Source organism: Macrobrachium nipponense, chromosome 7 (genome assembly GCF_015104395.2).
Source record: "Macrobrachium nipponense isolate FS-2020 chromosome 7, ASM1510439v2, whole genome shotgun sequence".
NCBI lineage: Eukaryota > Metazoa > Arthropoda > Malacostraca > Decapoda > Palaemonidae > Macrobrachium > Macrobrachium nipponense.
The window spans coordinates 39,556,183-39,572,113 of record NC_061109.1 but is presented as its reverse complement, the minus strand read 5'-3'; the positions used below and the strand labels follow the sequence as shown (position 1 = coordinate 39,572,113).

Here is a 15,931-nt window from a genome sequence, read left to right as displayed (position 1 = left end):
ATAGGTTAATCTATGTAGGTCATCTATTAGTGCTGGAATCTTGGCTTATTTGGTGTTACGTGTATATGCAATATATCTCAGGCAGTGCAGTATATCATTATCAGAAGGAACTTACTTATATAAATCTAATAATTAATATAAATGGAACTAGTGAATTCACATTTTTATATTCTGTTCATTCGCTAACGCACAGTCTTACACACACACACACACACAGACATTTGTGCGATCTGTAATGTCAAAATGGTTCATGATTAAAAACCGTAGAACCTCTGCGAGATAACCCCAGCGTCACGTATGTGTTACTCTGTTGTTTAAATATTTGACATTATAATGGGCTGTATGGGTTAAGCACTAACTTCAATTTCAACCAGTTCAAATCCTAACAGGAAGGAGAATTTCTCAATTCGTTTCCTTTAGGATTACAAGGCATCAATTGTAAAACTCAAGCAAATATATTAGGCAATGAAATAGTTAAGCCTCTGTTGCTTTTGTATATCGTAATGTTGTAAGTTTATTTCTGTGTTCGTTGTGTAGATTTCGTGTGAATCTATGGAACAGTCTGTCTTAATTTGTAACTCAAAAGTATTAAACGTAAATACTTGTGGTTTTTCTTTCACAATTCTTCATTCATTTTCATCTTCCCGTCTCAAAGTTATCATAGTTACCATATGCATAGGTCTATATGCTATACCGTCGCAAGGATCACGTGACTAAATAAAATGCAAGAACCAGAGGAAATATTAAAAAGCATGAATACCAAGCGCATTCGTGCATTTAATGTATGCTTTTCTTCAGAAGACAGTACCCAGAAGAAGTGTATGCTTTAAGTAAACGAAAGAGCTTAGTACTTATTCACTGATATTCACTTCTGGCTCTTGCAGTAGGTTTACATCTACCAAACTCTTTTGGTGCTTACATACTATTTATTCCCCCCAACATCTTCCTCACCCTTTTATCTTCACTTCATCTACAAACAGAACTTTGTACTTTTCATTCTGGTGTCACTTTTCACTGTATCCTTTTAACCGACTCCAAATATTCTTAAACATTTATTTTACATTTTGTTTCACTGCCACACCAAGATTAGTGTTCGTCAAGGAACAGAAACCGTATTAGACTTCTGTATAATTTGACCATCGGATGCAATGTCAGTCTATTTGATTTCCAAATCTTAATCAGTCTTTATAACAACCGATTTGCCCTCTTCACTCTTACACTAAATTTCAACGTTAGAGATACCTGTAAAGGATAAAATTGTTCCCAATTATTTTGAAAGACTCAACCTTTGTATTCCTTTCTACACTGTTTCTCATTATTTGTGCTTCTCAGATATATGCTCAAGTCCCATATCACTATCGATGAATATATGATGCACCTGTGTGGGTGTTTTGCTCATTAAAATGGCAACAACTGCATATTCTAAATCTGCCAAGTTGCTATCGTTATCCAGTCTAAACCATATTTTCCTCTCCTCGAATACTTTCATTATAAAATCTATGAGCAGGCTAACAGCAACACAATGAAAGATAATAACCAATTTATTTTCAAAGACGGGAATGGACCCATTTTTCTTCCTGTATATAACTAAACTAAAGAAGAAATGGCCATATAAAACTAGTATGAGACTACAGATAATGACAGGTTACCACAGGGAACAGTAATTCAATGAAATCTTTACCAAGAAAGCCTTTAACTTAATGAGAGCCTTAATTAAAAATCCCTACCTTTATAACTGTAAATGAGAGACGTCCCCACTTCTCCTTGTAAAGGAGGAGCTTTCATGAAAAATGACAGATTACTTTCATGATATTATGCGACAGTACAAAAATATACCTGCGCTCTCAAAGTGTTTTAAAAGCAATTAAATGTGGCACTGGGAGATGGGACACCAGTTAGTTCTCAATCATCCAAGCCGGTCGGCAGTTAGATTAGGGATCTCGAGAAGAAACACCTTGCATTAGGAAGTTCAGGCTATCCATTTGGGAAGACATAAAAGGATAAACACAAAAACAGAACAAAACAAAAAGAATGAATATAATAAAAGTCTAGTACACCAAAGATACAGCCGGAACGAAATGGTGGATTTCTTGAATGTGTGTGATGGTCGAAAAGATAAGAAACATGCTAGTTTAGCTCTCTCCTTGCCGTCAGCTCGACCAAACACCAACACCAACGCCGGAGAGTGACAGTGTTTTGACAAATGGAAGGCGTGGACGACGCAGAGGCAGCAATCTCTGATATCGTGCCTTGGGACGATAGTTTTGAAAAAGGTACGACTTGACCAGAGATTCTTGAACTGTATACGAGTGCATCCCACACCCTCTTCTTTCTCTGCGACATTCCTTGGCGTATAAGCATGTCGTCATAGAAGTGACAACAGTTTTGCCGAAAGGTAGGTAGGTAGTTCAGTCAAAGGACAACGCAGCGAGCCAGTCATCCAAACAAACAAAAGGCTGATCAAGATGGCATGCAGAATCCAGGAAGACAAACCGAGCTGTTAAATTTCAAAGAGTAATGGCATACACTCACCCGCTATTCAGCTGCAGACTAGTTCTGGTTTTGTATGACTTGGCAGTCCTGCTACTAGGCCTATGGCAGAGTGCAACTACACCTATCAATTACAGCGGCTTCCAAACGTCGTTAGCAGGACGAAGGGACCCTATGAGAACATGGAAATATTCATTAAGAAAATTTCAGTTATATACCAATTCTCAGTTTTTTTGTGAAATCACCCATTAACCAAGCTTATCTATGCTTGAAGAAAGTTAACCAACGTATAATTTACCAGTAACGTTCTTAATTGTAACATCTCACCAAATAGTAATGATATTTTTTGTTAAATTCCAGAGAAGCAATTTCGAGAAGTTTGGTATTTCCCATAACTTACTAGATTAAGTTAGCATAGACTCCTTTACCCGAAATCTGTGACTATCATCGAATATTACTCATACATCCATAGAAAGCTCGACATTTAGCAAGACATAACCTTTGCGCAAATGACGCAGATTGGTAAGTAAGGAAGCAGCACTATAGAACATTGCTTAAGAATCTGTTTCTATTCCGTATACAGTATAAAGAAAAAACACTGCAAGGATCATACTTCTTACATAAATCCTTGTCTTGTCTTGTTTTTCTCTCACCTGCAACGTGTGTCTTCTGAGTCAAGAACTCAGTCACTATTGCAAATGAACTGAACGCAATGCATATCTAGGACTTCAATATGATTTTTTCTATATTAATTGGACTCACTCCAGAACCATCGGTACAAGGGTCACCTTACCAAGGATCAGTTTTCCTTTAATCCTTAATACAAGCAATTGCCCACAAAACTGGAAAAAGGCCGCACAAATAAACACCATTCATAAAAACACGCTCACTACATGTGTTCATATATGCTTGTTCTTAAACTCACGTGCATACACATATTTACATACAAGAATACAATATATATGTATATATATAAATAATATTTATAAGCATGTTATAATATATATATATATATATATATATATATATATATATATATATATATATATATATATATATATATATATATAATAAGTATATACAAATAGTATACAAATAATATACATATAATCATAATGTTCCGAAAATGTCACTACTTTTTGGCAACGATATCTTCACAGTATTGTAATAGTACTATAGTAGATTCACATCAACCGTGCATTTGATGTCTAGGCCAGTCCCTTACGACGCTCTTTATTGGCTGTTGATAAACCAATCACAGGGCTGGAAACTCTGTCGAGAGAGAGTTCACATAGGCAGGATATATGTTCCACATCTCCTGGAAGACGTATACCTCAGGAGAGGTGGAACATAGATTCTACCCATGTGAACTCACGAGAGAGACAGAGTTTCCAGCCCTGTGATTGGCTTATCAACAGCCAATCAGGAGCGTCGTAAGGGACTGGCCTAGACATCAAATGCACGGTTGATGTGAATCCACTATAGCAACTACACAAACACCAGGTTCCTACGTGTATAAGTGTCACTTATAGTTGTTGTAGCAAGTACCAGTCATCACTAATCACTCTCCCATATCACCTATAAAAGCTTTCACTTACACCTGCCGTTGTATTGATTTCACGTCAACCACGTTGATAACCGTCAAGTGTTTATCATTTTTTTTTACCACACGCCGAGTAAAAGCGCCTTTGGTATAAAATAGAAAAAAAATATCAAGATTAAACGTGACATCTTTATTTTTCAAGCAAGCTAAATTATCTCGAGAGAGAGAGAGAGAGAGAGAGAGAGAGAGAGAGAGAGAGAGATTATTACTACCTTAGAATTTTTTATTCACTATACATGCCTCTGCTATCGCCTCTGTTGCAACATTCACCACGCAATATAATTTTGTATCGACGCCAAACATTATCTGTGTATAAGCAATCGTCTAGTTAAGACTGATGATGTTTTTCACTACAAGACCTACAAGAAAACAAATTTCAAAATATTACGTAGGTCTTTATAAAAAAAAAAAGTTAAATCAAGTAGAGCAGTGTGGGTGATGCGCGTCCACAAAATTTGGGGTATATTGAAAGTGCGCGGATTAGTCTGGGTTATTTGTCTGTATGGTGTTTTTACGTTGCATGGAACCAGTAGTTATTCAGCAACGGGACCAGCGGCTTTACGTGACTTCCGAACCACGTCGAGAGTACACTTCTATCACCAGAAATACACATCTCTAACACCTCAATGGAATGCCCGAGAATCGAACTCGCGTCCACCGAGGTGGCAGGTCAAGACCATACCGATCACGCCACTGAGGCGCTAGAGTCTGGGTTATGAAATTTACGCTTTGAAGCCAAGCACTGGGACACTTTCGGCCATTCACCAATTACGACAACAACTACAACAACAACAATAATAATAATAATATAAAGTTTCTGTGGTTAATTGAACAGGAAGATAGAATAATGGAAGCAAGAATGGAGGTAAAGTCAATAGACTAAGTGGGTGCAGTTGGGGGCCGAAGGACAATGCAAACACCCTCCAGTTCACCTACATTCACCAAGTGAGGTGCACTGACGGCATGGAACATAAGCAAGACTTTCGCCTTTCAAATGACTTTCAAAAGTCGTTTTTGAAATGGCAAGCTAGTCCCGACTTCGTAATAAATGGGCTTTACATCAAAAGCAGCTTACCTTCTGCAAAAAAAAGAAAGAAAAAAAAAATCTTGGAAATTCTACAAGAATTACAGTCCATTCATTTTCCACTCCGATTGGCAAATCTTGTTTCCCACGTTAAAATCTAAAGGCCTGTGACAAATGGCAAGGAGAATAGCATCACAAGGACTGAGTGTCTCAGAAAGATGCCAAAGATCCTGACAAGCAACTGTTGTAGCATAATATGCTTTTAGCACTGTGGCTGAAAAGTTAACTCGAAATTCGAACTTCACAAAATCGACCTCGCTTCTTCGAATATAAATTTACAGCATTTAAAGCCGATTTAAAAGTCATATACTCCACTAAAAAGGTTCCAGACCTTTTGGTTGTCAAACTTTAATACAAAATTAAACTACCTGTATCATGTGTGTTTGTTTTCGGACTGTCAAGTCATTAAGCCTATGGATGACAACCCGCCAATAAGCTTGCAACGACTGGGCTGTTAATCTAAGAACAGAACACCAAGAACGATCTTCTGGGGAGTAATTTCAAGTTTCAGTCATTCGTAAGGACAGTGTTTGTTTCACACAACTTATAATTTCAACAATAGTTCGCCACTTTGAATGATGTTCACTAGTCGGCTGTTGCTGTCTAGCCTATCTTTTCACTAAAGATCTCGAAGGCAAATTTAGTGGCAGAGAATCATTTCCTTCAGAGCCTTTTCTGTTCTTCATTATAAGTTCTCACGAAACATTTATATACACCAGTACCTCCACTCGTAACATTACGTTTCGTCTTTCAAGCATGACATTCCTCTCGTAATGCACTTACACCAAGAAAAAAAAAAATAAATGCAAGTCGAGGGAAGGAGTTAGAAAGATTCTGATAAAAAAAAATGCCTTCTACAGCCTAGAAGTTAAAGTATGAACAAAACTAAATTAATCTTAAAACTTGCACAACACTTTAAGTTGGATCAGGGTCGTTCGTGAGCATGGGAAAAAATACCAAAAGAAAACGAACAAGACAAATACTTCCTCTAAGAGGAATTTTAATTTGAGAAACACTGGGCATCACTCTTCTGATGGTGCGAAAAATATACGCTAAAAATACAACATAAGTGCTAAATGGATAATTTTAAGCAACTCACACGCCCCCCCCCCCTTTAAATATAAGGTCAACTGCTAAGCCATTAATTTAAAAAAGGTTCTTATTAAGCTCAACTAATTGCATTTGTACACTTATTGAAGAGGTTTTTTGTTATGTCTTTCATCATTCAGATTAGTCAGTGATAACTACGATAGATTTGGCATTTTATAGTCGCGTTGATTACGTATCCTCTCAATAGCATACTATGTTCAGGCGGATTATCGACCAGTTTCTAAAATATCTTATGTGTACTTACCTTTTACCAGACATGTTGATCAATGCTTAATACGTCTTCTGGAAACTTGAACATTAGCACGAACACGCAATTTTACATTCATATAATCATACCAATAACTTGTAGAACTGGATTAATAAATGACGTCTCAATGGCAAAGCCACGCTTTGGGGTAACTTTGCTTATTACCGATTACTGCTGATCACATTCATGATTTATGTCAATATTCAAGTCATCATCTGCACTTCACATTTATGTAAGTTTATGTTTCTTCTACTTCCCCTTTATTCGTCGATATAAATGAGTTTCCCTTCAATTTTTGCACGACCTTTCCTTCACGGAGTCAATTTCCTTAGAATTTAGCATCTTATTTCTCTCGAGTCAACTCTCTTGCCAGCTCTTAGGCCCTTCATCCTCCTCTTTTAGTCTTTTGCTAATAATTCCTTTATTCTAAAAGTCTTTAAAAAATCCACTATTTTACTGCTTATTACTATATAACCTAACAGCTGTGCATAACTGAAAATATGTAATGATGTATGTAATATGAAACATTGTTTACCTAAATGACAAGTTTTATCAAATATCCTCCTACAAGGAATAAATAAAAATGACTGATGAGCTACTATGGTTCAAGGCTTATATATTGTGCTGAACAATGACTGCTGATAATAACTGACCCATGAATCATGATCTTTCACCTCTCAACTGCTTCTCCAACTGTCCTGACAAGGATTCCATTTCTACCATATGGCTAACAAGGATTCCATTCCTACCATAGGCTATGGCTAACAAGGATCCCATTCCTACCATAGGCATGGCGCCCTACCAAGGATTCCATTCCTACCATAGGCTATGGCTAACAAGGATTCCATTCCTACCATAGGCTATGGCTAACAAGGATTCCATTCCTACCATAGGCTATGGCTAACAAGGATTCCATTCCTACCATATGGTTAGGTTCAGGTGTCAATCCGCAAACCTGTTGAAGGGGGGGTTGTCTTATTAATCCTTGATGGCTGATGCTGTCTGGGACTATATTTTCCCATGCAGTAATCAACCATTTTTTTTCTTTTTTTTTAACCTGGGGGCATAAAACAAGAATGGAACAAAGAGAAGTAATTATTAAATGCCAGAGGAATGGCAGGAGAGCACTTTCATAATTTACCAATAGCATGAAAAGACTAGGTAAATGCTTTCATACTGGTACCTTGAAAGTGTCACAACAATCAGATTTTTTTTTAACATTAACCAGTCTTTTTTGTGCAAATTATTAAGACAGCCTAACCTGTTTTGTGGGTGCTACCTAACTATCTAAATTTTCCTCAGCGGCCCAATTAAACCTTGTACTATTGGTGCATTAAACTTTTTACTTTACTATGATCATTACAGTCAAATGTCCTAAGACCCCCAAAGCACTTAGCATGTCCAACATGGCCACACAGACAGACAGGCAGACTCAGAGAGAGAGAGAGAGAGAGAGAGAGAGAGAGAGGAGAGAGAGTGAGAGCAGGAGAGAGAGAAGGCAGAGAGAGAGAGAGAGAGAATGTATCAAAACCACACCTAGCCTGCCCTATGAGAACTAAACACAATTAGCCTCTCCTAGACACCTCAAAATACCATAACTTATCCTAGAGCACCAACACAGTTAACTTGCCACACACACACACACACACACACATAACCAGCCCTAAGAGCCATCACCCACTCTGCTTATCCAAGGAACATACCAATGGCTATCCTACCCTAGACCCCTAAACCTAAACTATTCTAGAGACTCAAACATACCTAACATGTCCATGTCAAAGTACTGCCTAACACCTAACCTACCTCAGGAAGGTATAAACATGTTCTATCATAGGGCTCAGAGACACCTAACCTTTCCTAGGTTTCGACCGTACATACCATACATCACTCCACCCTAGGCTAAGGTTACTGCAAGCACTGTTTATTCTATTGCCAATGCATGAAATTTTCTTCCCCATTCTGTTTTTCATTAACTAGAATCATTCTTCCTTCAGGGGGTAGGTCTATTATTTTCTCCATGATCAAGCCCCAACCTCATAACTGCTTTTTCCTTTTTCTCATTTTCTATGAGCCTGTTGACCACTAAATGTGTCTAGATTATAACAATTTCATTGAAACTGTTTCTTTATATCTAAACTAGATTTTTTTTTTAAATTCTGCATCAAATTCTTGTCAAAAGGATACAAGGCTGGGAGTTTATGTAAAGGAAATACCTTTCAATGTTATTCACCATGATGTTTTTGAAATGTTGTTCTTTGTAAGGTTATTTTTATGTCACAAAGTTAATTCTCTAATACTGTAAAGCTTAGAAATGCTTAATGTAAAATTCTAAAGTTCCATCCAACTTGGAGTTTCACATCATTGCTCAAATATTGGTAATTTACATACTTATCCTTATGGAGTTTGAAGGGCAAGTTGAATACCAGCTTACAAATTTACCAATACACAGTTATTTTATCATTTTGTAAATGATTATAACTTCTTGACATTCTATAACTTCCTGACATTCTTAGGAACATTTTCAGCACCTACTATGCATGTTCAATAGCACTAGTGAATATTTTTTATCCATATGAGTTAGATAAAATTTTCACCAAATGAAAGTATCACAAGTTCTTATACTAAAATGCTTGGATGGTTTTGCACTTTGCTAATTTTTCAAATCTAATGGACTATATTTTTAAGTTATAATCTAAATTTTATAGTCTATTCAGTGATAATTATGTAGGTACACTGCAGTGGCTTTTATGCTCCACATTTCCAGTGGGTAAGAATAACATCAACATTAATACTAAAACAGTACAGACAAATACTCTGATCAATTAAAAAATTTCACTGAGCCACTATACCAGTATGTAAAGCATGATTTGTGAAAATCGGCGGGTAGGTCTAGTGGTCCTCATAATTAAACATATGGTGTTTGGGGGATATACATCACAAGATTAGCAGTTAGAAATAAATGGTTCATGTATGTACTACTTGTGAAATTAATGTACCAAATGATTACAAAATTACTGGCAATTGTGAATATTTACTTTTTAGCATTACACTAAATATAAATTGTACCAGGCAAAGACTTAGGCTAATGTCATTATGTGATCTAATAAAAAAAGAAAAAAAAAAACTGGTAACATTCAACCTCCATGCATAAACTGAAATATGCAGGGATTACAGAAAACAGAATCTAACTTTCATTGCAAACTGAAATTGGCCTAGGTCTAACTTTGGTTTCAAAATGACACTGCCACACCATCATCAGGCTAGGGTAACTCAAAAGCTCAGGCTAGACTATCAGAATGGAATGGAATATAAAATTCATGCTAAAGGTCTAGAGCTAAGACCTATGAGGTCATTCAGCGCTTTAAGTTAAAATGAGATCAGAAAAGTAGCACAATGAAACGGTTGATAGGTAGGAAAGCGTGGAAATTAAGATATAAGAACATGAATGGAGGTACAGTAAAAGGCTTGACGGGCTGCAGATCTGGCCCGAAAGGCGAATGCAAAGAACCTAAGTAATGACTACAGTGCACCATATGAGGTAGACTACGGTACTACCCCACTAGGGAAGGCTAGGCTATGGTATACACAAAACTAAGTGAGGTTACTGCTAGGTTGTCTTTGCTTATGTCTCGTTGGCTAGACTACCTTACTTTTCTGATTAGGCCTAGGCTATGCCTTGGCTAACCTACTCTAATCCTATTCCCCGAAATTTCAGGTGTCACATTTAGTATCAGGCTACATGACACTCTTCGATTCTAAATCATTCTGAGCATTCACATGTGTAAGCAACACAGCATTTTAACCTAGTACCTTTACCTTTAAACCTGCTGCAAATAAAGTTAGGGCTACGTATACAATAGGCACCGTAATTCCTACGGAAACCTTACTGGTATACCACCTTCCTATACCCGATTGCCGTCATAACTGCACTGATAGGCTATGTTAAGTGGCAAAAAGAAACATTATTCACAGATCTGATATCCTGAGAGACCAAGGGTGTCCTTAGATTAAGCCAGCCTTGTGATGGCACGGGTTCTTGCTTCACTGCAACCCGTAAACCAAGGGTGTCACTGACACCCACTTAGGCCTATGTTTCAGGACAAGTGAACGCGTGCCACCCTCGGGCCTCGGCCTCAGTGATTCATTGTAACCACCGTCATAAGTTCAACCAACCAAAAGTCAAAAGTTAACATACTGAAAACTTACAGGTATCTTAACAGCTACGTCGGCAGAGAAAACAGGGCCATAGAATAATCCTACAGAATTCCAAAGAAAACCGGAGAGGTCTTAGGCACATCACTACACTTAGTCGTCTGTTAATTATCAGGAGACTGGACAGTGAACAACACTAAAAGTCTATGATGTTTTTTTTTCATCTGTCCACCCGCCTGTGATGTTTGCGTATGGTAACACTGCGTCCCGGGCTTTAGATAGTTACGCTATGTGTAAGTTTTAGGTAAAATAAAAGGATATCTGGGTGTACATTTGCAACTGAAAAGTGTTTTAATAATTTACTGTAAGCGAATTACACCGTTAATATTCGAAATAGGATATTGTTATTATTGTTGAATATTAGCTGAATGTAACACTCTAAAGCCTGGGACGCAGTGTTACCATACGCATCCACTACTAGCGGGTGGACAGATGGAAAAAAACGAGTATAGTTACTGGGTGACTGCACTCCAGTCCACTACTGATGTCGGAAAACAAAACGATAAGTTGGCGGAAGTTTTCAAATGAATATTAGTATTCATCAACTGATTATAAGTCGCCGGAAAATTGACAGAAGCTGTAACGTAAATTTTGAGAAAATCTTCTCGTTACAGCTTTGCCCACTACAGTCAAATCAATATGTCGTGGCGGGTGACATAGGGGTTTATCCCGGAGTATATAGTTCGCAGTTAAGGGCATTTTGGTCATTTTACCCTTAACGAAACCGACCTACTTAAATCTAAAACCTCAGCGGTAAACGCAGATTAATTGACCATGATTAACCACTCACTTGGAGTGTTCGCTGCGTATTTATCCCGGATTTTGTTTTCATTTCGTCTAAATGCGACCTCGAGTAACCTGTGCTTGTGTGTGTATTTTGTGTTTGTGTGGGCATATACAGACCGAAAAACAATTATTAGTACACACATGCATATCTAAATAACTACTAAAATGGTATATGGACAATAATCAAATGGATTGGCGTTATGGCATTATTACAAGATCTTTGATTATTATTTCCAAAAAACACACAAAGAAAGGAAAATCATCAGGAACAACCAAAATTTACTCTTTGTTTCTTTAGAAAACGAAGTACAGCAAATGACAGATTTCAGGTAAAGTCATAAAAAAGGGATTAACCTCAACGATGAGATTTAAAATGACTGATAGATCTAGCAGAGCTGCATTCTTTTCCTGGCCCCACCCTATAGCGATCTTAGAATCTTGAAAAGACTTTTTCTATACGTTAACATCTAAAACGAGTCCATCAAAGAAACACAAAGGCAAGGTATTGTTGACCCTTTGCAGCATACAGAAGTGAAGATGTGATAAGAGATAATCTTTTATGATCTTTTAATTGCACTACATATCCCAGAGTAAGACCGCCTCCAAACTCCCTGTAAGCCAAGTTGATCTTACTGAAAGATTTTATCGGGTATACATAGGTCACGTCTTTAAAGGATTGAAATTCCAGCTTGCATGATTAGGATTTAACTCGTCATTATAAAGCCATAAAATTCGTTCGGTCTTTCATCTTCGTCTATATATATAATAGCGTTCTGTATATGTAGCCTACATTGTCATTCTCTCATCTCACCCTGTAAATTTATAATAAGGAAAAAGAAAAAAAAAGTAAGAAATGAAAGTGTGGGTGGAGGGACTGGCCTCTCACCATCCAGTACAGAACTTAATCCGGCTTTACTAATAAACCGATGAGATTTTTCCCTTTGCTTACAAAGGAAAGAGTCCTAAACTTTTAGATTTAAATACGAAGCCTTCTGATTACACCTCCTGCCATCCGCCACATTTTGGTTCAACTATAGACAAATGTTGTGGGAAGGTATAGTACTGTATGAAAATAAATATGAGAATAGAAAATAAAACCAATACACCTGGAACGAATTTGCTTTTCCCTGAATCACTTGGAGGCCAGGAGATTCCATAACTGCACTAGGCAAGGCTGGCAAACTGTTCCACATTTTAGTTGTATCAAAGATAAAGCCCCTATCAAACCGAATACTAGAAGACACAATTTGCATACACTCCTGTAATGTAGATTTTGAGGATGCCTAACAAAAATTCTCTTGGGTTTTTTAGTTTTTTATATCTATCTTAGTAAGTTACACCCTGAACTGATATCGTCTATTAATCTGTGACTTCTCTATATTTTTCTGTACAAGTTCTTTCCTGCCATTCCTTTTATGATTTCCATCCTGAAAATTCCTTCCCGATTTTCCTCCTTGCAGTTTGCCACGTCTTCCTGATTAATTCTAGTGCCAATTTTCTTTCCTGGTGTTCTCCCCTGCAATTATTATACCTTTTATTCTTTCTGTTTTCTCTCTTTTCTTAAAACCCCTTCCAACCACCTGGTATCAATCGATTCTTACAGAAAAGAGACGGCTTTGGTCACGTGCCTTTGCATCATCTGTCATGTCATGCGACGCGAAAGTCATGGAAATGAGTGAGAGAGTGCGAACTGCAGTATAGGATTAAGAGAGAGAGAGAGAGAGAGAGAGAGAGAGAGAGAGAGAGAGAGAGAGAGGAGAATCGTTCTAAGATCGTTCGGCAATTGAGGAGGCCAAGCTGAATAGACGACATGGAGTCTCTTATTTGAAGAATTCTCGGGATCTAGAAGAAAATTATATATAAAAAAATGAAAACAGGTCATCGACCTGGCATCTGCATTCTTTTTCCATAAAAGGCCTTAAGCAAATAATTGTATAATTCATTTTAGGTTATATATTTTCACATCGAGTGAGAAAACGCAATTACTTCCGAAGTTTTCCCGTACTCCATATCCTTAAAAATAAACATTTCTCCATCTCGTGACTACAATCGGTTGGAAACGCCTCCTGAAAAGAAAGGCTAATGCATTATACCAGTCCAGTGCTCGAATGAACTGGAATAAACTAGACATATAAATGAAGCCAGACTTTCCAGATCAGGCCGAGACTGGCTCCCCCCTACCGCTACCCATCCCGACCCCCAGTGTCCTTCAAAGAGCGATCTTCATTTAACCGCATTTTAAACCGCAATACTGAGTGCATGTCGGTAAGATAACGATAATCTTTTGGCAATTTATTAATTGTTGTAACTTACCTTGATGTTACCATTTTCTGCGATGCTGGAGAGATTAGTGAAGACGGGAATATAGACGGAAAGAAAGATACGAGACATTTATTTAAGTTCTATTTATGGAGGTTCGTTAGGCTGAGTGAGAATTCAGTCCTGAATTTAAGAGAGAGGTCGTTTGTGGTTACCACAGAACAAGAGCCCGTGCTGGCATAAGGCCGGCTTATTGTAAAACAACAACACTGGATGCAAAAACTGAACGAATATATCCTTATATGTTTTGCTTTAGAGGAAATGCGTAAGAAGAGAAGGATAGTAACAGAAATAATGAACGGAAACGGATAGATAATGACGGGATAATGTTGATTGTTCTTTGGGATATACAATGCTATCAGTACGATCAGAGAGAGAGAGAGAGAGAGAGAGAGAGAGACCAGAGGGACAAACTCTACTGTCACGGCAGAAGTTTACAGAGAAAGAGAGAGGGACAAACTCTATTTTGTCATGACAGAAGAAGTTTAGAGAGACGAACTACAAAAACGATACAAATGAAGATAGTCATTTAAATACTACTTTAAACTCAGTCACGAGATTGTCACTGTAAAGAGCTACGAGATGGGGAGTTGAAAGACTGAGACGACGAGTCCCGTCGTTCTGGAAAGTGACTCGTGTTACCGCTGGAATGCGGAGAAGAAGTAATGAGAAATAATGCGTGCGCTCTCTTTGCCTTATTAAGGCACTTATGGGAAATTATCCATTATTTTAGGCGGTTAACGAAAAGAGAAAGTTGAGGACAGGAAGCTCTTGGCGGGAATCTCGCATAAAACAAGTGTCATTAGTGCGTTCGCTTCCCAGAACCTTCTCATTCGCGACTATGGAAAGTTCTACCTTTTGCTTTCTTTACTTGCTTTGGGGGAGAGAGAGAGAGAGAGAGAGAGAGAGAGAGAGAGAGAGAGAGAGTGGAAGGCTGAAAGGACAAACTCTACTTAGTCATGATAGAAGTTTACAGGTAAACAGAAGAAATTGTGAGAGCAAAGCTTAACCTCTCTCTCTCTCTCTCTCTCTCTCTCTCTCTCTCCTCTCTCTCTCTCTCTCAGTGCATTCACAAAAACTTAGCATTCCTAATTCAAAGCCCATTAGCTTAAAATTACAGTAGGAAGGATTTTGGAATGACTAACAATTTCCATTTTTGCTGGCCCAGCATTACAAGTAACGCAAAATATGAGTTGTGCATTTCTTTGAATATCCTATTCTTGCTAATAACCTTAAAACCCATTTTGAGAAAATATCAGCGAATGACGAAAGATAGCTGCACAACGATTATTATCTGAACCTACGATTGAATACAGAATTCAATGCCTCCTGCCCAGGTTACCCAAGATGTTAACATTTCACAGAAAATGGGAACACAGAATGTTTTTTATTTTCTAACCTACTCTTTATACCTCGTTTTCTTTCATGCATTTATTCAGTCTCGTTCTAAAATAAAAAGTAAAACTCACAACATGTTCTATGTGAATCTCCCTCTTAAAGTTATTGCAACCTCGCGGTATGATGGTGACAGACAGTTAGGAAAGTTTGGGAACACTAAAATAACGCAGTAAAAAGGATAACAACAAAGCGCATGTTCGGGAAAATTCAACATTTGTTCTTTGGTGCGATGTTCAAAGATTAAAACAAATTCACTGACGTTTTCATGGTTATCTAATTCAGTTTTTATTCGAATAAAAACGTAATCCGGAGAGTTGAACTTTTATGATCCTCAAATGGCAATTAGTATATTTTTTTAAAATAATATGGGTTGAGTATAGCGCAATCATGCTTTACTGCCAACGGTGTGCATGCGAGTCCTTACAGACGCCTCACTTCGTCGCGGTTCCTATAACTTTCATTTTTATTGACTGTTTAGTAGCTCTTTTTAACGCTGTCTCCATAGATTAAGGTCCTGTGCATTAGCACATTGTACTTATGATTGCAAATAAGCGTATTTCCCTTTAGGAAATAACCTCAGAACAACGGAAGCACATTTCCCTCTAGTTAGTAACAGGGTTTTGAAATGGAGTTTCCGCAGGTTTCCGTTTAGCTGTTCAACTTCTCAGACTTTGCCTTGCTC

General features: G+C 37.7%; 1 protein-coding gene across 4 annotated transcripts in view; it reads left to right on the top strand.

Moving 5' to 3' along the window:
• LOC135217762 (caveolin-3-like) overlaps positions 1 to 15,931 on the top strand; it is a 103,224-nt gene that overhangs the window by 53,293 nt on the left and 34,000 nt on the right. For 3 of the 4 annotated variants that reach the window (XM_064253782.1, XM_064253777.1, XM_064253778.1), the window contains exon 3: positions 2,155 to 2,273. The exons of the other annotated variant lie outside the window; for it this stretch is intronic. In XM_064253782.1, the coding sequence (XP_064109852.1) occupies positions 2,204 to 2,273 (70 nt within the window). In that variant the 5' untranslated portion in view covers positions 2,155 to 2,203. The remainder of the gene's footprint in view (positions 1 to 2,154; positions 2,274 to 15,931) is intronic. 4 annotated transcript variants of the gene reach the window in all.